The sequence below is a fragment of the Bacillus rossius genome, chromosome 1 (genome assembly GCF_032445375.1).
Source record: "Bacillus rossius redtenbacheri isolate Brsri chromosome 1, Brsri_v3, whole genome shotgun sequence".
Lineage (NCBI taxonomy): Eukaryota > Metazoa > Arthropoda > Insecta > Phasmatodea > Bacillidae > Bacillus > Bacillus rossius.
The window spans coordinates 378,954,149-378,975,442 of record NC_086330.1 but is presented as its reverse complement, the minus strand read 5'-3'; the positions used below and the strand labels follow the sequence as shown (position 1 = coordinate 378,975,442).

At 40.9% G+C, this 21,294-nt stretch overlaps 2 protein-coding genes across 2 annotated transcripts in view; one reads left to right on the top strand and one right to left on the bottom strand.

The window, feature by feature from the left end:
- Nucleotides 1-266: 266 nt before the first annotated feature.
- On the bottom strand, nt 267-3,382 carry LOC134528575 (splicing factor 3B subunit 5). Its single transcript, XM_063362317.1, has 2 exons — nt 3,270-3,382; nt 267-1,004 (listed from the first exon to the last, which is right to left on the bottom strand). The coding sequence occupies exon 2, from the start codon at nt 1,000-1,002 to the stop codon at nt 745-747; it is 258 nt and encodes an 85-aa protein (XP_063218387.1). The 5' UTR covers nt 1,003-1,004; nt 3,270-3,382; the 3' UTR covers nt 267-744.
- Nucleotides 3,383-16,620: 13,238 nt separating this feature from the next.
- The window catches only part of LOC134528573 (prostatic acid phosphatase-like), a 37,184-nt gene continuing 32,510 nt past the window's right edge, over nt 16,621-21,294 (top strand). Inside the window, exons 1-2 of the mRNA XM_063362315.1 lie at nt 16,621-16,771; nt 19,860-19,964. Coding sequence (XP_063218385.1) covers nt 16,670-16,771; nt 19,860-19,964 — 207 coding nt within the window. The 5' untranslated portion in view covers nt 16,621-16,669. The remainder of the gene's footprint in view (nt 16,772-19,859; nt 19,965-21,294) is intronic.

Sequence of the window (21,294 nt, the reverse complement as noted above, 5' to 3'; positions counted from 1 at the left end):
ATAGGGACAAAGTGTTACGCATTAACGTTTTACTGAGCACTAAAATAGCATTTACTAATTATCTTGGTTACAAAATTTGTGACTCAACAACAAAAAATTTGCGGGAAAATCCGTTATTGGACGCTACTGACGTGAAAATAAAGTAACCAATGTTACCAGGTTTCATCAGATAAATCTAGTTCTCACAATTACATATTTTATGATGTGTTTAGGTCTTATTGAAGTACATACAATCCCTTATTTCGCATGTCCATAAATAAAATACCTTTAAGAATCAAATGATTTATTTAAAACACGTTCACTATCCTATAGCAATAAAACAAATGGGTTGTACAGTCACAATTTTCATTGGTACGTCTGGACAAAGAACATATGATCAATCAGCAGTGAAACTGGGAGTTCAAAACTACTGCAATAACACAGACTGCTTGGCGAGGCTCTTCCTCGTAGTTGCAGCGACATTTGCTGATGGCTTCTCGCAGCTGGCTTCAGAAAACAGGTGAAGGAATAGTCCAGGGCCTGTCGTAATGATTTAGAGATGCTAAGATTTTACTTTGATTGGACATGAATAACACACATTGCATCAAAACCAGTACTGACCATCACAAACTGCAACTACACATTACATCCACAGAACAAATTTGAAAAAAGTGACTTGATTGCAGGTAGTCTCGAAATAAAAAAAACCCGCCATACATAACCACTTTGGTCCATGCGTGCTCGACAAGGCGGGAACTGCGGGGCCTAGTCCTCGGGCTTCTCGGGCGGGGGCCCGCACGGCTGCAACGTCTTCTCCATGAGGTTGAACCGCACGCGGGCCTTCGCCTCGTTCTCGCTGATGGCGAAGAAGTTGAGCAGGTCGAAGTGGCCCATGTAGGAGGCGCACGAGTCCCTGTGCTGGTTCACCATCCACTCGAACTTGGTGGTGTCGGCGTGGCCCGTGCCGATGTACTTGGACTGCAGGTGCTCTAGCTGGCTGTGGATGTTGTAGCGGTCGCCCATCGCTGCAAGGAAGACCACCGCGCGCGTCAACGTCTACGTGACTCGGGTGCCACCGTGGTCCAAGCCCTGGGCTGACCATCCTGCTTGCTATTGGAGCCCTGGGTTTGTCCACTGTCTGTGCACCGAGTTTTAATCTAGGGGAGTTTGGCGTGATGCCAATGCACCCAGTACCCTATCTAACCCTGACTCATCCCATACATTACTACACCACACATTAAGGTTTGGCTAGAAAATAATATTGTCATTGCTGAGTTTTCAAGTGAAAGTATGTATAAAAAAAGCAGAATAATCAGCTCAAGATGAGCTGTAGTCAAAACATACAGTAATGTTATAGTTTTATCGACAAACTTCGTGATTTGCAGGAAAAATAAAAGGTAAAGTTTATGATTTGTGGTTACCTGGTTATAAATAACAGCTTCCGTAAAAGTTAGAACTTAAAACCTAAAAATATTTTTTTTGTACATAACGTTTTCTGTCTATATTTCCATGCATGGAGGCATGACTGCAAAACAAGCAATTATAAATTACAATCGAAATTGCAGTACTGATGTGAACATTTCAAAAGCTTGTAAAAAAAAAACATCAGAATACACAACAGCTTTAATTCATAGCCAACTAAAAATGGTCGCCTCAGTCGGACACTACCACAATATTAAAGAGAAAACTGCCGACAAGGAAAAAAAAGAAAGATATCAAAGCCGTTAATCTAGGTAACATGCACATTTCAAAAAAGAGAAAATGGATCGTTGCAGCTGCTGTAGCAGTTACCGTGCGTGTTCTGCGAATCAACACTAGTTATGCCAGGTCGTCTCATCACTATGTCTAAGAATGAAGTGACTATGCCAATCCATTAAAACTCACGTGCTTGTTGCATATTTTATAGACGGCCAGCTATTATAAAAATATTCTCTAATTGTTTGAATGGGGAGACCATTGAATACCAACTTTACAAATATTTTTAATTCATCAACACATTGCCTAGGTAGGGACTACAGTGATGAAGCTATGATGGTTAGGTTAGCAGTGATATACTATGATCCACTCACTAGGTTAAGTTGGACATAGTCCTCTGTGACTCATTTCAGGTTAGAAGATCGTCAAGCCTAGGTTAAGTTATGTTAAACCACTTACATGACCTAGTATCCTAAAAATCAATGAAAGCTTGATAGAATGTGGTACTCATAGTATCCATTAATTGAAGCGTACTAGAAAGCAACTGTATAAATCGAGGTGTCTATTTTAGGGTGACCAAATCATAAACTTGATAAAACGGGACACATCCGAGGAGGGTTTGGGGGCGATGCCCTCCAGCTAAAGGGGAGTCCGAGGCGCCTCCATCGAGACGTAATCTTGAAACATGCTCTTTTTTGCTAATTTGAGACCTATAAATCTTTTTCAATTTACCTATGACTATGTAATTTAATTTAAATTGTGAAGTGTATAATAAATAAAAACAACAATTTTGCAGTGAATACTTATTTATTATAAGATTAATGACATACTTCAAAACATAATTAAACAAGATAACTAAAATTGTTAGTCAAAGTTATGGTAAAAATCTTTAGGATTTCAATTGGGGATATTTTTCTTTCGTTCCAGCCAATTTTAAAACCTCAACCCATTTTTCGTGACAATAAGGTAGTTTTTTATCTTCGCAATCCATTCTTTAATTTTTTCACTTACAAAATCCACTAATGGTGCCAGTTGATCAAATAGCAAAGTATCATTTATGTCATTTAAGTAACAAATAGTTTCTTCAATTTGTTCCCAACTGGGGTTCTCTTTCAAAAGCATCCATTTAAACTTTGAGAAAGTAGAGAATGGTACACTCGATCATCCCAACGTAAATACGGGACATTTAGGCGTCCTGGGCGACTTTTTCGGGACCCCGTGTACGATCGTTAAAAAACGGGACAATCCCGTTTTTACGGGACGTTTGGTCACCCTAGTCTACTTACATTATACAAGTGTATTTTTGGTATCAGTACCTGATTGTAGCAACTTAAAATGTGAGAAAGAATTACATTAGAGTTTAGGAATTTCATATTTAAATACACAGCAATTTTTCTTTAGCCACTCTATGTTGTTATTATTATTATTATTATTTTTTTTTTTTAGAAATAAAACATTATTTTAGGAATTATCACACAAAGTTTTCAATGTTAAAATACTTAATGATTTTTTTTGTTTAAAAGTGTAGCAATTTTTAACTATTACTATACATTTTGATCTGAATAGCAATACTTATCACTTTTTAAAGAACTTACATAACTAAATTTCTTGGTAAAATAAAGAAAAACAATATCTTCTACAATCGTTATTCACGCAAACAGCGTTTATGAAAATGCGTACTGTTTATTTTTTGTTGAAAACCATAGAGAAATAAATTAGTTGTACTAGCACTTGATGAGTACGTTTGGTTCTATAGTTCAACTAGGTGCCGCCGCGCTGATAGTATTGTTCGTAGACCAAATGTATTGTTTTCATTCAGCAAGTTGAAATTTGCCCGTGTTTAAAAACAATGATAATATAAACTACAATATAATATAAAATACAATTTTGACTTCAAAATCATCTTTCATTATTATTCAATTCTTAAATACTCGGGCCCTATTCTTGATGCTGTCGGAATAATTCCGCTAGAGGAATTGCTTGATTCCGACATAGATTTTATAAACCCTTATACATCAGAATTACTTCACAAACTGTGGGAATTATTCCATCACCTGGCGGAACAACAATTCCGATAGAGATTTGAAAGTTTGTTGTTCTTTGGAACTTCGATTTGTTATAAATGGATGCTCTGTTATAGTTCTGAAATAGTTTAAAATCGCGAGGATGATTGGTAAAGTTAGGTTCACTACATTTAAAAATTGTGAAATAGTGCGAATGGCTAGTTATATTAGGTTGGTTGCATTTAAAATCAGCGAAAACTTATTCACCTCTTTATATTGTTACGAACATGAGCAAGGCCGGGACACGGGCAGCTGCAGAGCTGGTTGGCGGCTGCCGCAACATGATATGCACCGCGCGTGCCTGGAAGATAACAAGGATTGTCGCTTTTCACCTTCCTTCCCACCACTCCACGCGCGGGGCCCTGCCTTCAGGCGTGGATCCAAGGGGGGGCGATAGGGGCGATCGCCCCCCCCCCCCTTCACCCAGGGAAGCATAATCGATGATGTAGCCAAATACATAAAGACCCGCGCAGTCTTACATGAAACCGAAATATTGATAGCTGTGTGCCACATTGACAAAGAGTAACTTCACTCTGGGCATGTTTACTTCATTCTTCAACTTTTCAGCTGTCCTGAGCTCAAGGGAAAAGCGTGGCTTGGAATGTTGGAAGGGGGTGGCGGGCGACAAGTTGGGCTGTCCCGTTACTGGAGTGGAGAGTGGAGTGAGATAAGTTGCAGTTCGACCACAAATAACCCCCCCCCCCCCTCCACAACTATACGCCGCGCCAACAGACGACTGCCTTGCCTTCTCGTCAGTAACCTACTGTATAGTCAGTGACAGGACAGTGTTCAGTGAAAGTGGTCAGTGGTGTAAGTGTGGCTGTCGGTTATTCATTATACGTTTATCTGTCTGATCATAATACATTCATGAGAAGTTATTTGCCAACAATACATTATGGTAAGTCTTCCCTCCCACGTTTATTTGATTAAATTTTTTTTATGTGCCAAAGAATTCGTAACTGTCGTTAATTTATTAAAAGAACTGGGCTTCATGTTGCATCGCAGCACAAAAACTGTGCGCGCACCTGGCAAGCTTCCTCCATGCATGCAATATCCTTCACATAATGTGTGTGAACGAAGCACAGAAACAAACAGTGTGTCAATGCTCTGTTTGATAAACAAATATAATCCTTCGTAGCTTTTAAGTACGTAAACTACCCAATATTCGTGTTTCGCTTACGGCCGTGATCTGTTTATACTTCATCTAGAGCAACTTTTATCAGCAAAACCATGTAGAATGAGTTGACTGGTAGTTGTGGGGAAGATATTATTTCACAAATTATCAAATGTGTGCAGGATTCCAAATTTTATAGCATCATGTTCGACGAAACTACTGATGCTTCTTATAAGTCCCAGTTAACACTTGTTTTGAGGTATGTACACGAAGATTAAGTGCACGAAGATTTTTTACAATTTTTAAATGTTCGATAATTTGTGAACAGTGAGGACAAGGACCAAGATGAAGTATATCAACCGACTGTAAGTGGCAAAGATATTGGGCAAGTAGTACTTTCTGCTCTAAAGCATCACTGCCTTGACCTAAGCCATTGTGTTGGCATATCTACAGATGGGTGCAGTGTCATGGTGTCAGAAATTCGTGGTGCTGTGACTGAAGTCAGGCGAGAAGCTGTGAATGCTGTTCACTGTCCATGTCACAATCATGCTCTTAATTTGGCCCTATTAAAATCTTCCAGCGTCCAAGCAGTTAGAAATACTATTGCATAAATGAAAACGATAATCTCGTTCTTCACTGCATCATCAAAACACTAAGCTTCACTCAAGAAAGTTGACGACAGTCGTCGTACCCTCCCAGGTGCAGAGGCCGAACCTGGCCACCGACGTGGGCCTGAGGTAGTGTGTTTTCCCCAGTGCAACATCGGTGAAGTGCGACGGCCAGGGACGCACCCGCATGCGCCCTAGCGTGCCAGTGAGCCCTTTTGTGCAATATATAATTCTGTGTTTGTATATTTTTCCCAAATGGTCACGGGCCTCAACAAGTATGTAAATGATGTAATCGTAATTTATTAATTCTGTAAATTTGCTTTTATTAATGTTTCATTTAATTGTGTAAATATTCTGTGTTTTCTCAAGTGTGCTAGTATGTAATTGCAGCCTGGCGCGCCGCGGGGCGTGACCTCTCCCACGCCGGCCGATTTCTCCTCCCTTCCCCCGAAGCCCGCGGGCTCCGGCCCGCTGGCGGGCGGGGAAGGGCAGTCGTGTTCAGGGCTTGAACCGAGTCAGTCGTGTACGCCGCTCCGCGCTGCTTGCGAGGCGCGTACCTTGAGCTCGTGGCCAGTCGTACCTTTTAGTTCACGGATTGTCGCGGCAGCCGAGCTGCCTCCGCGAGTCATTCATCTAACTGAACTTACGAGTCGTTCGAGTGACGTTACCAGTCGAGAGTTACAGAACGCGGACGTGCAATTACGGGTCTCTGAACCTTCGCAGTCTTTACGAAACATTACGTAACGGGCCGCGCACGTATTGCGCTTCTTTGTGGAGTAACCTTAAACGGGGTCAGTATCATGCTGGAAAATTCCCAAGCCGTGTTGGGACGTGTTAACGGACAGTACGGTCTTATGGGAGTCCGGGTCGCCGCGGGAAGGGCGCTTGTTCCGCGACGGTTCCGCCAGGCTGCGGCAGGCTCTAAAACGACAATAAAAGGGGCTCGTGAAATCATCAACGCCGAGTTATCCTTGGAACAGCCTAACACTGTCCCTCCTCACCTAACTCTCCCTCCAGGTCCCGCATTTCCCGGTCCCGGCCACGTTGGCCTGGACCCACACCTCACCAACGAGAGCAGTACGGGCTTAACTGGACAATCGCGTAAACGGAGAATCGGGGACCTTAAGGTGAGGGACGTCAAAGTTTTATGTCACCAACTCTCTGGACTGTGTGAAACTCGTTGGATCGAAAGACATGATGGCGTTTTGCAGTTCCGAACATCTTTTCTGAAAGTAGCTCAGGCTTTAGAGTGTGTCACATCTTGGAAAGATGCTGAAAGTGCTGCAAAAGTAAATACTTTTTTGTCTGCACTTTGTGAGAGTGATTTTTTTTGTCACATTCATCTGCTTATCTGATATGCTGGGAGACACTCATCCTTTGAGTACACTATATCAGAAGACTTCCATAGACCTTAAGGTTGACCAAGATATTCTAGCAGATACTCTTTCTGTTCTAAATACGAAACGTACACAGTGCGAAAAGCTATTTTCTCAACTTTTCAACGAAGCTGATGGTCTTGCTCATGAGCTTGGTGTAGATTTAACTATACCTCGACTTGTGAAAAGGCAAACACAGATAAAATTACCCATCAACGAACCCTGTTGATATTTTCCGAAGAGCTGTATTCTTTCCCATTCTGGAGCACATTGTCAAAGATTTAAAACATCGGTTTTTGGAAGAAACGCAACAGCTTCACAGCCTGTAAGCTTTGTTACCAACACTTCTTCTTCTAGTCAAGTAAATGTCAAAAAAATTTCTACAAAGTATGGCTCTCTCCTTGGAGTGAATGGGCTAGAATATGTGGAAAGACAACTTAATGCCGAGGTTCGATCATGGGAGGCGAAGTGGACCCGCGAGAAAGAAATTAACAATACAATACCCTCCACAGCTCTCGATGTTCTCGCTTCGTGTGACGAGGAGCTGTATCCAGGCATCTACATTCTCCTGAAAATCTTAGTCACCTTACCTGTAAGTGTCGCTTCGGCAGAGAGAACATTTTCGACATTGAGAAGACTTAAGACGTGGTTGAGATCTACCACAAAGGAAGACAGACTGACCGGACTTGCATTATTGCATATCCATTGTGGCTGCGAGATTGATAAAGAAAAAGTCATTGATCGCTTTGCAAGCAAGAGAACCAGCAGAATGGAATTCATTCTATGATGGAGAAAAACTGTTGTTTTGTAACTTCTAGTTATGCACAATCATTATATGTACAAGACATTTTAATTTTAGTTATTACTAAAAACTGTTATGCCCATTATTTAATTATTGTATTTTATTTATTATTTTCTGATAAATTTATCATTTACCAAAACTAATTTTCTGTGAAAAATTTGACCGACTATACCAAAAGTGTATTTGACATTTAAAGCACAAAATTGCTATAAAAACACATTTTGCATGCGAAAATCTATAATTTTTCCGTGGGGTGGACCCCTGGACTCTCCCATTTTAAATACTTTTGAAACCTACATTCGCCCCCCTGACATCAAACGCTGGATCCGCCCCTGCCTGTCTTTGACACGTAACTGACACCAGACAGCTGCAGAGTTACGCGAGCCGCCGACACGTGCTTCGAGAGCTTTCTGCCGTCGGGTTGGCGCGGAATTACGCGACTGGCCCCAGCCGCGCTCGGGAGTTCTGGGAGGTGACTGGGCCTATATATATGTGTCGGGGACGCAGACCGAGAGTTAGTATGAGTTGAAAAGAGAGTTCAGGCGGGAGCTTTCCCGCGGGGGAGTTTCCAGGGCAATAGTGCCGTAGGTGCGGCAGAGTGGCGAAGTCCTTGGACGAAGGTTCCAGGGCGGAGTTTCCAGGTGATAGTGTCGTAGGCGCGGCGGAGTCCTGAGCGAAGTTCCGAGCGAGGCATCGAGCGGATCCTCGGTGAAGGCAAGTGCGTCGGCGGCGGTGGAGTGCGACGACGGAGTCCCGCGGCGGAGATCCACGAGGGGTACTGCGGCGAGAGTCGCGCCAGAAGTACGGCCCAGTGAAGTGCGCGGTGTGTGAAAATGGGTGACTGAAGAAGCAACATTTTTAAGTGCAATTGATTAATTGCCTTTTTAGATTATTTGTAAGTGACATAAGTAGTGGAAATAAATAAAACTGTGTGTGTGATAAAAATCTTTAATTGGGCTATCCCTTTACGAACCCTGTAAATCGTAACATTTGGTGTCAGAAGTGGGATAGCCCTAATTTAAAGAATTTACGATTAGTTTATAGTGAATTAAATTTTAATTAGATTTTCGAGATTGCAACAAGAGTTAGGAACTGTAGTTAGTTAAGTGAAGTAGTTTGGATATTAGTGTTAGTGTTTAGTAGGGGTCTTAGTTAGCTTGTAGAGGAAATTACAGTGCCGTCATAGGACATTAATGTTAGGCTTGTAGTATATGTGGACAAGAAAGATGGCTGCCGACGAGAATAAGAATTTAATGGCATTCTTGGCCGAAATGAAGAGTCGGCTGGATGAAGTGAATCATAAAATTGATAAAGGTCAGGAAGAAATGAAGAATGAAATGAAGAGTAACAGGGGAGAAATGAAGAATGAAATGAAGAGTAACAGGGAAGAAATGAAGAATCAAATGAAGAGTAATAGGGAAGAAATGAAGAATAGCCAGGAGAAAATGGAGATTAGGCTGGACGAGATGAAGAGTAGCCAGGAAGAAATGAAGAATGAAATGAAGAGTGGCCAGGAAGAAATGAAGAATAAAATTGATAGCTGCCAAGAGGAGATGAATGCTATGAATGAAGAGATAGAGGACATCAAGAAAAACCAAGAAGAAATGAAAAAGAATATCGATGAAACCAGCAACCAGTTGGAAGGCAAAGTACAGTGTTTAGAGCAACATGTGGCAGAACATGAAGAACTAGTAGCACAACAGCTGGTCCAACTCGAGCACACCACAGAACAGCGAATATCAGCGGTAACTGAAGAGTGCTGTCGGATGATCAAGGAAGCTGCATCGGCTACGAAAAGGAGCAGTTATTCTGGAGACATGAAGATGGAAGGTGCAACTGGTCTCCCAAAATTCAAGCCACCCACCTTTGATGGTCAATCGTCATGGGCTGTCTACAGGCGACAGTTTGAGGCAGCTGCTGAAATAAATGGGTGGGACGATGAAGAAAAGGCTATGGCACTCGTCTTGGCCCTGCGAGGATCTCCACTAGAGCTGCTGCAGACCATACCAGTTACAGACCAGAAATAATATAGGGTATTAGTAGAGGCCCTTGAGCTGTGGTATGGCGACCGACACATGGGCGACGTGTATAGAACAGCCTGAAGACACGTCAACAGAGATCGTCGGAAACCCTCCAAGAGTTCGAAGCCGACATCGATCAACTCGTGCACCTCGCCTACCCAGAGGCACCAACAGAGTTCCGCCAGCTGCTAGCCACCAGTGCTTTTATAGACGGGCTTAGAGATGTGGAGGTTCAGAAAACTCTTCGTTTGGCCCACCACAAAAACATTCGCGATACTCTTGTTCACGCCCTGGAAATCGAAGCTGCCTGCATTGCCTCAAGAAACATGAGTATCAGAGCTAGACAGGCCGCGATAGAACCTTACCACCAAGCGAATAGCCGCTCAGATACTAACGAAGAGATTATACTTGGAACACTGAAGAAGTTGTTAAATGGATCTCAGTTTCAGAAAACAAGGGGAAGACAGCGGTGCTTCGTCTGCAAAGAACTAGGACACACCCGGCGCCAGTATCCGAATCGCAGTAGGAAGCCCAAGGGAGAAGTACAACGCTGTGAGACAACGATCGAACAGGAGAAGAGTCTACCGGTCCGACGGAGAAGAGGTCGTCCACGATGTTACGCGTGTCGAGAAAGAGGGCACGTCCAACATGACTGCCCGAATCGTGTGAAGAAACCGATGGAGGAAGGACATCGATGTGATAGCGGGATTAAGGAGGGTGCTAACTCACTGGTTAAAGGAACGGGAAGTCACCTACAGTGTTCTGCTTCTGCGTGCCGACAAGGGCATTCTCAAGGGAGGTGTCCGGAATGGGAACGTGTTCAGCGGGGTTGCCTGATGGAAAGGGAAGCACCACAGCAGCAGGTGCGGAAGAGCGAGACCCATAGTCACCGCAAAGCTGGCCTACGGATCTGAAGAGTCGGAGGATGGCCACGATGTCACATCTGTCAGGAAGTGGGCCATATTCAGTACACCTGCCCGCTGCGTAGGATGGCTTCGCCGCATGTCTCACAACAGTGCAGTGTTACCTGTTCGGGACGAACAGGTTTAAGGAGGTGGCAATGTTACGAACGTGACATTGGCCGAGACACGTGCAGGTGCAGAGCTGGCTGGCGACTGCCGCAACATGATATGTGCCACGCGAGCCTGGAAGATAACAAGGATTGTCACTTTCCCCCTTCCTTCCCACCACTCCCCGCACGGTGCCCTGCTTTTGACACGTAACTGACACCGGACAGCTGGGAGTTACGCGAGTCGCTGACACGTGTTTCGAGAGATTTCCGCCATCGGGACGGCTCACGATGACGCGACTGGCCCCGGCCGCTCTCGTGAGTTCTGGAATTGCGCTGGGGCCTATATATATGCCCGAGGACGTCAGGGCAGGGAGTCAGTTCGGAGTGTTCAGTCGGGAGTTCTCCCGCGGTGGAGTTTCCGGGCGATAGTGCCGCGGGTGCGGCAGAGTGGCGAAGTCCTTGGACGAAGGTTCCAGGGCAGGGAGTGAGTGAGTTCAGTGGAGTCGGGAGTTTTCCCGCGGCAGAGTTTCCGGGCGATAGAGTCGTGGCGCGGCGGAGTCCCGAGCGAAGTTGCGAGCGAGGAGTCGAGCGGATCCTCGGCGAAGGGGAAGTGGGTCGGCGGCGGCGGAGTGTGGCGACGGAGTCTCGCGGCGGAGACCCACGAGGGGTGCTGCAGCGAGAGTTGCGCCAGAGTTGCGGCCCAGCGAGGTGTGTGGAACGAGTGACTGGGGAATATACCTTTCTTTAAGTGTAATTAATTATTTGCCATTTTAGAAGATTTTTGTAAGTGACATAAGTAGTGGCAATAAATAAAACTGTGTTGTGTAATAAAATCTTTAATTGGGCTTTCCTTTGCGAACCCGCGGTAAATCGTAACAGTTTTCACAAAAATATGATGTGAGTTGGAGTCAATTAAGCAGAAACTATGACCTAAAAAAAGTGTCTTTTTAAATTATAAGAATTTTTTTAATACTAAAAAAACCAGAAACCTCGAAACATTTCCGTAAATATTTGTGTTTTCGAATTCTTTTTCAAAGAAGAAATAAAGTTTACATTTGCATTACACAATAATATTTATTTGCATTTTTTTCAAATGAGTCATAAAAATTTTCTGTTTCTCAGTCGTAACTTTACAACTAATTTTTAATTATTACTTACCTATATATTTATACACATAACTTCCACGTCCATCAACTAGAGAAAAGAGATTAACATAATGAAAAAAATTAATACACTTTCATGGGATATGATCTTTCCCTCATTGTGATTGGCCTTCTACCACTTATGTCATCACTAAAAGCAACGTTGCCACACTTCAATAGAGACTTTTCGTGAAACCGACAATGTTGATTACGATTGCCGCTATAGCAGTTTCAAGAATAGACATTTAGCTGTCTATCGGAATGAAACTACGGACCATTGGGATCCTGGTGCAGAGCAAGTTTGATTATAGCGAACATCAACTGCAGTGGCGTGTTTTGGTTGTCGCGGTTTCGTTGACCTTCAGGGTAGACTACACAGTCTTCTGTACACTCGGGAAAATAACGCCACTTCATTGACTGCTGACTTGTGAGTCGTCTCAAATTGATTGTCATTGATTCGACACTTCTTTGGTTGAGGTTTTCTTAACGGTCCAGAGTCGTTCAGATACTCAGTGAGCCAATAGCGAATGCAACACAAAGCTATATGTATTTGAATTGTACCTATCACGAAATAAATCAGCAAATTTGGTCTGTCTTTGCAAAATATGATTTTCTCTAAACGAACACCTACTTCTAGGCGTTGTATCGTTATCGCTGTAACTTTCTTCATAGAAGACCACCGGGAATAACAATAATAGATTAGCCTATACAACCTAAGATTAAAAAAATAACGGTTCTGCGAAACATCTAGTTTGATAAGTCCCACAGACGCTATCACCGCAGACGGTCATTTGGAGTACGTAGAGATAAATGAAGGACAAAGGGTGAGTGTGCGGAGATAAGGTAGATACTACATGACTCTGAAGTACTCCCGTGACGCTGTTCAAGGCTCAGTGAAAAGCATTTAAAGCCCTGTCACACTGTCAAACTTTCGCTTCAAACACCTTCCAATAATGTTTCGTCAAATGAGGTAGGCGGGTTATGACGTCACCGGAAAAGTCACCAATGCAGCCATGTTTGTTTGACAAGTTGGATGACTTGATTTACTATGAAATATTTTTCATATAATTTGTGTTCTATAAAATATGTTGGATTTTAGATGCAATCAGCCAAACATAATCGTGCCTAATTAAAACGGAAATACGTCCGTTTTCGTCCCAGGGAATATTTAAAAAGACGAACAACATATGGATGATAAAAGAGGTTATTAAGGGGAAATAACTAAAAAAAAAAAAAAAGCATAATAAGTTAAAAAAAATTTCCATCTGATGCATTAAGTAATTTTAAAATTAGATAAAAAAATTAAGAGTTTGAGGTACCTAGCTCAGGTCAAAAATAAACTCTGACAGTGCGATATGATTTAAAAATGTGAGATCGTCTGGCCTACTTAACGTGATGAAGAAAATTGTAAGCCATTTTCCGTCAAATATTACCCCCAACTCTAATGTCAAATATAGTTGAGAAATATTTTAGGATATGTGACATGATCTTAACACAAGTACATAAAATGGTATATGCAATATAGGGGCTGAAGAGTCAACGGGACGAGAACATGACATAAGTTATAGCAGTTATAAAATTAATAAATAATAGTTTTACGTACTTTGTAAAAAAAAAAAACCTCCAGCTGTCATTTTTTTATCACTTAGCGGTACCTACTAGAAGATAAAACACAACTAACTGTAGGCTATTTCGTTAAAACGTTTCGTATCAAAATATTTTTATAAACAATGTAGCTTATTTTACTGTTATGGTTAGAGACTGAAAAAAAAAAAAAAACTAGCGGTTTCGATGACTACATGATAGACTACACAGTCATCTGTATACTCGGGCAACGCTTCTGACTTGTAAGTCGTGTCAAATAATTTTCCTATTATTTGGTACTTCTTTAGTTCATGTTTCTCATTAACCCAGAGTCGTCCAGATGAACAGTTAGCCGAGAGCAAAAGCAACTTAAATTTGGATTCTTATAGCCTACCGCGAAATAAATCAGCAAATTTTTACTGTCTCTTGTTATGGTTAGAGAACAGCAAAATTCACCTAATGTAAAGTAGAATACAGCGTGTTAAATATAAGCAAATTGTGTTTCCAAAGTCATTTCTGGACGCTAATCACACGTAGTTCCCACGTCCACCGCTAGAATTCGCGCCCGGAGCAGCTACGTCAACTATTGAATCATATGATCAGCAGGGGAATCCATATTTTCACAGACGAGAGAGCCAAACGCCCGATCGTGTATCTTCGTTTTTTTTGTTCATTGTAAATAAATATGGCGGTGTTGATAAAAGGATACTAATGGTCAATTAGGTTAGGTTAGCTACATTATAAATACTTTAAAACATCGTGGACGGTTGATTTAGTTAGGATAACTACATTAAAGATACGGAAAAAAAGCATGAAATTCGGGGAACTTCGGGTTTTGGCTCTCTCGTCTGTGAAAAGAAGGCTTACCGATCAGCACACCGAAATTTCAAACCATATAATGAAACGGCTCAGATAAAAGCGAAAACAGGCCATAGCTGTGTCCTGTGTGAAGGCCAAGCTTAAACTTTAATAGCTTTATAAGGAATTTGCCAGGGATAATGGTAAAATTGCCATAATATATAATGAGTATTGTGGGATTATGTAACATTTCAGGTCGTTATTTTATATTTGCATTTAACACGATTAAACATAGACATTTTGAGTAGCTATATAATTATATAATCTAAATCTCGGAAACGACTCCAACGATTTTCATGAAATTTAGTATGCAGGGGGTTTCGGGGGCGATAAATCGATATAGCTAGGATTCATTTTTAGAAAATGTCGTTTTATCCGTTCAATTATATATATATATATATATATATATATATATATATAATCTGAATCTCGGAAAAGGCTCCAACGATTTTCAGTGAAGACTCATTTCAAGAAAACCTTCATGAAAATAATCAGGTTTCGGCTTGTTCCACACGTGCTGCTAAAGTAAGATGCTTGCAAAACTTGACTAACATTACACGAGCAGGAAGGTCTTGTGATTTAGCTGTTTCACGAGAGCGTGCGTCACAACGTGTGGCCGCTGAAAAAAATATTATTCATATTTCATCAGTATGTAATTCGTTTTTAAATATAATTTCTAAAAATCACAATTTACCAAAAATAAAAATAATAAATAAATACCGAGCAAAGCTCGGTCATATAGGTAACTATATATATAAATAAAATACTTTTTTGCATAATTAGCTGTCAAAGTAGAATTTTTAACATTTTTGTGCAGTATGAAGAACCACATGGATTAACAATCTGAACATTTTAGTTTTTAAAGGCAATGCTGGTGTCTACTGCGTGATATGGTTTTAATAATTTCAGAAAAAAAAAATTCAATCTTAAATACTTTTTAAAATCATAAAAATTCAGAATATTTTAAAAAGCTAGGTAAAATTATTTTTTTTTCTGAATGAAATGAAACCATAAATAATATATTAAACAGTAAGAGTGACTTTTAAACATAAAAAAAGGTTCCAGTTTAATATTCCATTTCATTCTCCTTATCCACACAGCACTAAAACCTTAATAATGCAATTTTTTCCAGATAATAATGAAAAAAGTATGCGATATATATATATATATACACACACACATACATTTTGTGAAAGTTGAGCCACTTAAAAAGTCAGCATGTTTAACCGCGTGGGACGTAAACATAAATTAATGACATGCAACAGGACATACCTGCACCCTTAAAGAAAGGTGTTAACACATCAGAAATAAATTTATCAACGTGAAACATTGTTATAACAAATCAATATGTTTTTATATCAAGATAGGGGAAAAGGAGGCTCTCGATCTCTTTCCGAATTCAATTTTTAGCACGACAAAGTCTTCCCACACTCATTGTACAACTTCTTACCTCCACGATTTCCCCGTAAAGGTTGGAGAAAACACTTAAGTAATTTTAAAACTAGATTATTAAAATATATAAACATTTTCATTTGTTCAAAATAAAATTTATAAAAAATCAAACTACATTTCATTTCCAGTTCACTTACGCTGTCATTCAACATATTTAGTTTATTATCTAATGATTGGAAAAATATTACTATGAATTGTTAAATTAGCCCAAAATTTATTAAGTTACATGCAATGCAGGCAGACATACATATTTCCAAAATACAATACTTCCCCTTTGGTTTCGATTGTAAAAATCTACCCGTGTACTATTTTGGAAGGGAAAAAAAAATACATACAACTTGATCTGTCAAATATTGAATTTACTACAAAAAAAAGAAGGTAAAAGCAATTATTGAATTATGGTGTTTTGTAACATCTAAAGTAAATATATAAGTTTCTATGTCTCGAAGAATAAATTATGTGCGGAGAATATTCATAATTTTTAAACATTAACTGATTTGATTATTATTTCAATTTTGTCTTATTGTGGACAGAAAAAAAATGTTTTTTAACCTAATAATATTTTTTCCAGTTAACACATGATACTTCTACATTTTGTTTTCAATCTTATAAGCCAATATGAAATAATAAAAACAAAAATAAATGGATGGTGAAGTAGCTGAAACTATCATCGAAATACACTTTAAAAAAATATGCTATTCCGTAATTGTTGGACGTACCTAACCTTACTTTTGCATCAAATGAATTGTTCGAAGTAAAAATCAAGCAATACTAGATGCAGACGAAGACACTCTCATCATGGGAAGGGGGAGGGTGGTCAGGGAAGGGTGGGGGGAGGTAGAGATTATCCCCCCCCCCCTCCACCACCCTCGCAGTATGTTGTATTGAAAAGCCGCGGAGATAGTTGCGACGGCGCTATCTGTCGGCGCGCAGTCGGCGGGTTGACTCCAGAGAAGAGGCGCGATGGGTCCGTGGCTGTCCTTGCTGGTGCTGGGGGCGGCGGCGGCGGCTCTGGGGGCGGCGCTGGGGGCGGAGGACTGGGGCGAGACGGTCCTCGTGCAAGTGGTGAGGCCCGCCTCCGAACAACGGCAAGCCTTCTTTTCACATGCGAGAGAGCCAAACGTCCGATCGAGCATCTTCGGTTTTTTTTTTGTTGGTTAGGTTAGCTACATTAAAAATACTTTAAAACATTGTGGACCGTTGATTTGGTTAGGATAGCTACATTAAAGATACTGTGAAATCATGTAAACGGTTTCCTAGCCCTGGATAGCTACATATTAAAAAGTTATTTTCTAAGCAACCATAAAATGATTTTACAGTATTTTTAATGTAGCTATACAGTATTTAATTAATATAACCAACCATCCACAATGTTTTAAAGTATTTATAATGTAGCTAACCTATCCTAATCGACCGCAAAATTTAATGCCACACCGGTTTATACAATGAGATAGAACGGGGGGAAAAAGCGAGCATGAAGTTCGGGGAACTTCGGGTGTGGTTCTCTCGTCTGTGAAATGAAGGCTTCCCCCAAACAACACCCACGCTGCTTGAGTCACACTGGCTGGCAACTACTGTTTACCACATGTTCACATTTATTTCCGTTCGACTCTTGTGAACATCTTAACTCTCAGCATACAGCAGTTGGCAAGAGTGTATCATTAGTGAATGCCATATTGTCGCCACCTGTGGCAGATGGCGCGAACCAACATTCTCAAAGCCAAAGAGAAATTTTATAGTATTCATATTTTAACGAATTTTTAACATCATGTGGCAGTATTGTCGGAAATCAGGTCCAAGTCTTTTCAGCTTTTGTTTTGGAGCGTTTCTTTATACAGTTTAAAAAATTCTCTCTGCAAATCGAATGATTCAGTAGTCGACGTAGCTGCTCCGGTAACGAATTCTAGCGGTGGGCGCGGGAACTACGTGTGATTCGCGGCCAGAAATGTATTTGAAAACACCAAATTTCGTATATTATTCACAATAGTATTATAAAGGTTATTTGCAACATGGGAACACGTGAATTTGCTCGTTAACGAGGTTAGATGTTACACATCTCTGACGAGCACTGAAATATTCGCTCAAATTTTTGTTTTCTTTTGATGTGTAAACATCTTAGCTGTCGGTATACGGGAATTTGTTGGAGTAATTTCGAGAATGGGACGAACAATTTAGAGCATGGAAATAGATCGAATCTATCAATATATTAATAGGTAATTTTAGGAATGTATTTTGGTATATTTTTTCCCGAAATTTTAGCTTAATAATTAAAATTTTTCTGTAATACAGCCAAGATGGCCGACAAGATAGTGGATGTTAAGACAGCTGACGATCTGTTGATTGAAGCTATTGCAATCTAGCGAGTAAAACATAAACCAATATGGCAGCAACGAACTCTAGCAGACGAAAATAAGATTTCGTAATATATTCCCTGGCCTTGGAGGTCTGCCAGCATCACCGTGGGGGAAGGATATTTTTTTTTTGCCCTAACCGGGTTCGAACCGAGTACTCAAAGGACCATGCCGTAATTGCTGTTTTTTATTTGAATTTTTTCCCATTTTTGGATCGTTATAACGGATTTTCAAAATTGCAATCGTCACATCATATTTCAAAATGGTGGAAAACAAAATTGCGAAAAGTTGTAGAATCCAAAATGGTGGAACATGTTATATTTAAAAATCGTGACTTTCGACGTCATAATCCAAGATGGTAGCCAAATTAAATGTCATATTCACTATGTAGTTAAGTTTAAATGTGTCCAGCGTTTTACTGGTGGCTGGTTAATGGGGATTGTAAGCCAAAAATTTCAAGCCTTTGATCATTTTAGGGGAATAAAACGGAAAATTTTCTCTAAAAGGAAAATTTTAAATTTAATATATTTTTAGTTTTTTTTTGTAGGAATTTTGAGTCATTTTGCCGAATTTTGAGTCAATTTTGGAGACTTTTGGAAAATTTTGAAGGTCAAGGTATAGGTCATCCAAGATGGCGTCCAAGACGTTATAATCCAAGATGGCGGTTGGCACCATCGGCAACACACCTTGAACCCTGTTTCAGGACCAACTTTTATATACTACTCAAGTGATATTTTGAAATCAGTTTGGCTACATATCTGGGCAGTGATAGGGTCTATTCTTTCAGATATACATCGTTCGGTTTTTGCACTATAAATATGTAACTGATAACTACTGAAAAATAACTAAATTATACTTATAAACTGTAAAAATATCTCCAATATCAATATGTTCGAATTATTTTTTTCATTTAAATAGCATTGATTTGCAGTAGTTTTAACATGCTTATAGGTCTAATATTACTCCACAATGCGCTGACATGTTTTGTATTTAAGTGATCACCAAGTACGTAATATATATTGACGTCGTCCCAAGTGCTCCTCCGGCTCGCTGAGGCCATTATTGCCCGTTGCTGCTTCAGGCTTGCGTGCTCGCCGGCGCCCGTGCGCAATAGTGTAACAAAGGTTTTGTTTATGTAATTATGTGAGGGTGTGAATATCTATTTGTCTTGTTGTGTTCCTGTAGATGTGTTTCCCGGGCGACTGAGTCGCGTCTCCCCACCTGTGACCATGTGGCTCCACGCACTCGCACACGATGGGAAGAGGGGGGATTCATTTGCGCGCGGCAAGGGGGGGAGGCCGCTGAGACGTCGCCTGAGTGGCATGAGAGAGTGCGGTCGCGAAGTTGTGAGTGAGAGTCGAACGGACACTGTCAGTCGTGTCACCGTTGTCACGTCACCGTCAGTCACGTCACCGTCTTTCGCGTCGGCAGTTACGTCATAGTCTTTCGTGTCATCGTCATTCGCGTCACTGCCAGGCACGTCACCGTCATCCACGCCACTTTCAGTCGCGTCACTGTCGTGTCACCGCCAGTCAGGTCACTGGTAGTGTCGTGTCGCGCTCAAGGTGCGTGGAGCCGGGCCTCGCCCTGATGGACTGTCACAGAGGGGAGCCGTGACAGCCCATGTACAGTGTGTGACGTGTGCATTAAACCCAGCTTAACGTCATAAACTGTTTTATTTCACCCAAGTTAGGGTAGTTCCCTTGCCACGTGGCACGTACCCTCTCTACCGGAGCAGCTGGGCAGCGACGCCGAACCACGGGAACGGCCCTAACGTCAACGATATGTTATGTTTGTTTCAGATCCACCGCCATGGAGATCGGTCTGCGAAGAGAACCTACCCCAACGACCCCTACAACGGCAACTGGAGCTACTACTGGCCCGAAGGTTTTGCCCAGTTGACCAAGGTTGGTCTCTTACATGATTCGCAGATTGTACAGTTTTCCTAAGCATTTACACACTAGGTGACAAAGTTTGAGATTTTTTCCCCTTCAATTCTTTAGAGATACTTTTTCACGTCAATAAACTATTAAATTTTTCTCGTTTCGTCTGTCACGCTTAGATTATTCATCCTTCCTCTCATCAACACTTCTGAGTTCTTCCTTATGGTTGATATTTTTTTTTAAATACAAAATTCTAAATTGCTCAAATGAAATAATTATATCTTTTTACTCGAAGTGAACTTTCGTCTAGATCAGGGGTCGGCAACCTGCGGCTCGCGAGCCACATGCGGCTCTTTGGATGTGAAGCTGCGGCTTTTTAGTTCGTACCAGAAATACTGCATCACCAGTCATTTATACAGAAAAAACTTTTTTATTACAAACCAGTAGTAAGCCTGGTTTTTTTCCACGTTTGTTATATTTTACTAAACAATATGTCATCAAGCAGTTAAATTATCAATTTAAAGCTATCCATCCGCCCGAGGTTTTCGTTTTACTAGTACTTACGGGCTGTGCTGTAAGTGTTTAATTGTTTTAATTTTTTACTAATTTAATAAGTGATTATCTAATAAGACCATTTATATTATCAATTTTGTTGTGAAAAAACACTTCTTATATATATGAATATATTTTTCTTATGAATAAAAAAATAGATTAGTTTTTTATCGAAAATCTTTATTATGCAAGTACTATTTATTGTTGGCACGAAAAATTTTTGTGGCTCTTAAAAAACTTTGAAATTTTGTAAATTGTAATTTTTGGCTCTTTCGACTCAAAAGGTTGCCGACCCCTGGTCTAGGGTCAAACTGTTGTCTGACACCTAATATACCTGAGTGAAGTATGTTTATCGGTTTGATCACAGTCGGTGGCAGTGAAAAAGACTGCTGACCCCATCAGACTCGAACCAAATACCCTAGAGAACAGAACAGGACAGCTCTGAGGTTGTTCTGAGAGACAAGAGCGGCCTCGTACAACAGTACGGTGGATGGCAGCAAATGTGTACAGTAGGGACAGGAAAAATTCACGGGTTCAATGACCTCCAGGATGAACTCCATAGTTATACGTACACTCGGTCAAATGTCACCCACTCATTGGCTGCTGTCATGTGAGACGTCCCAACGTAGCAGCCTGTGATTCGATAAAGCTTTGGTCGGGTGTTTCTCATCGGCCCAGAGTCATCCAGGTGAGTTGTGAGCCAATAGCAGAGGCAGCACTGAGGTATAACTATTTGTATTTTAGCATATCGAGAAATGAATTCGCGAATTTTTCCGGTCTCTAGTGTACAGTGCTCAGCGGT

What these genes read in the sequence shown, in the direction of transcription:
- LOC134528575 (XM_063362317.1), bottom strand. Translation starts at nt 1,002, where the DNA reads ATGGGCGACCGCTACAACATCCACAGCCAGCTAGAGCACCTGCAGTCC.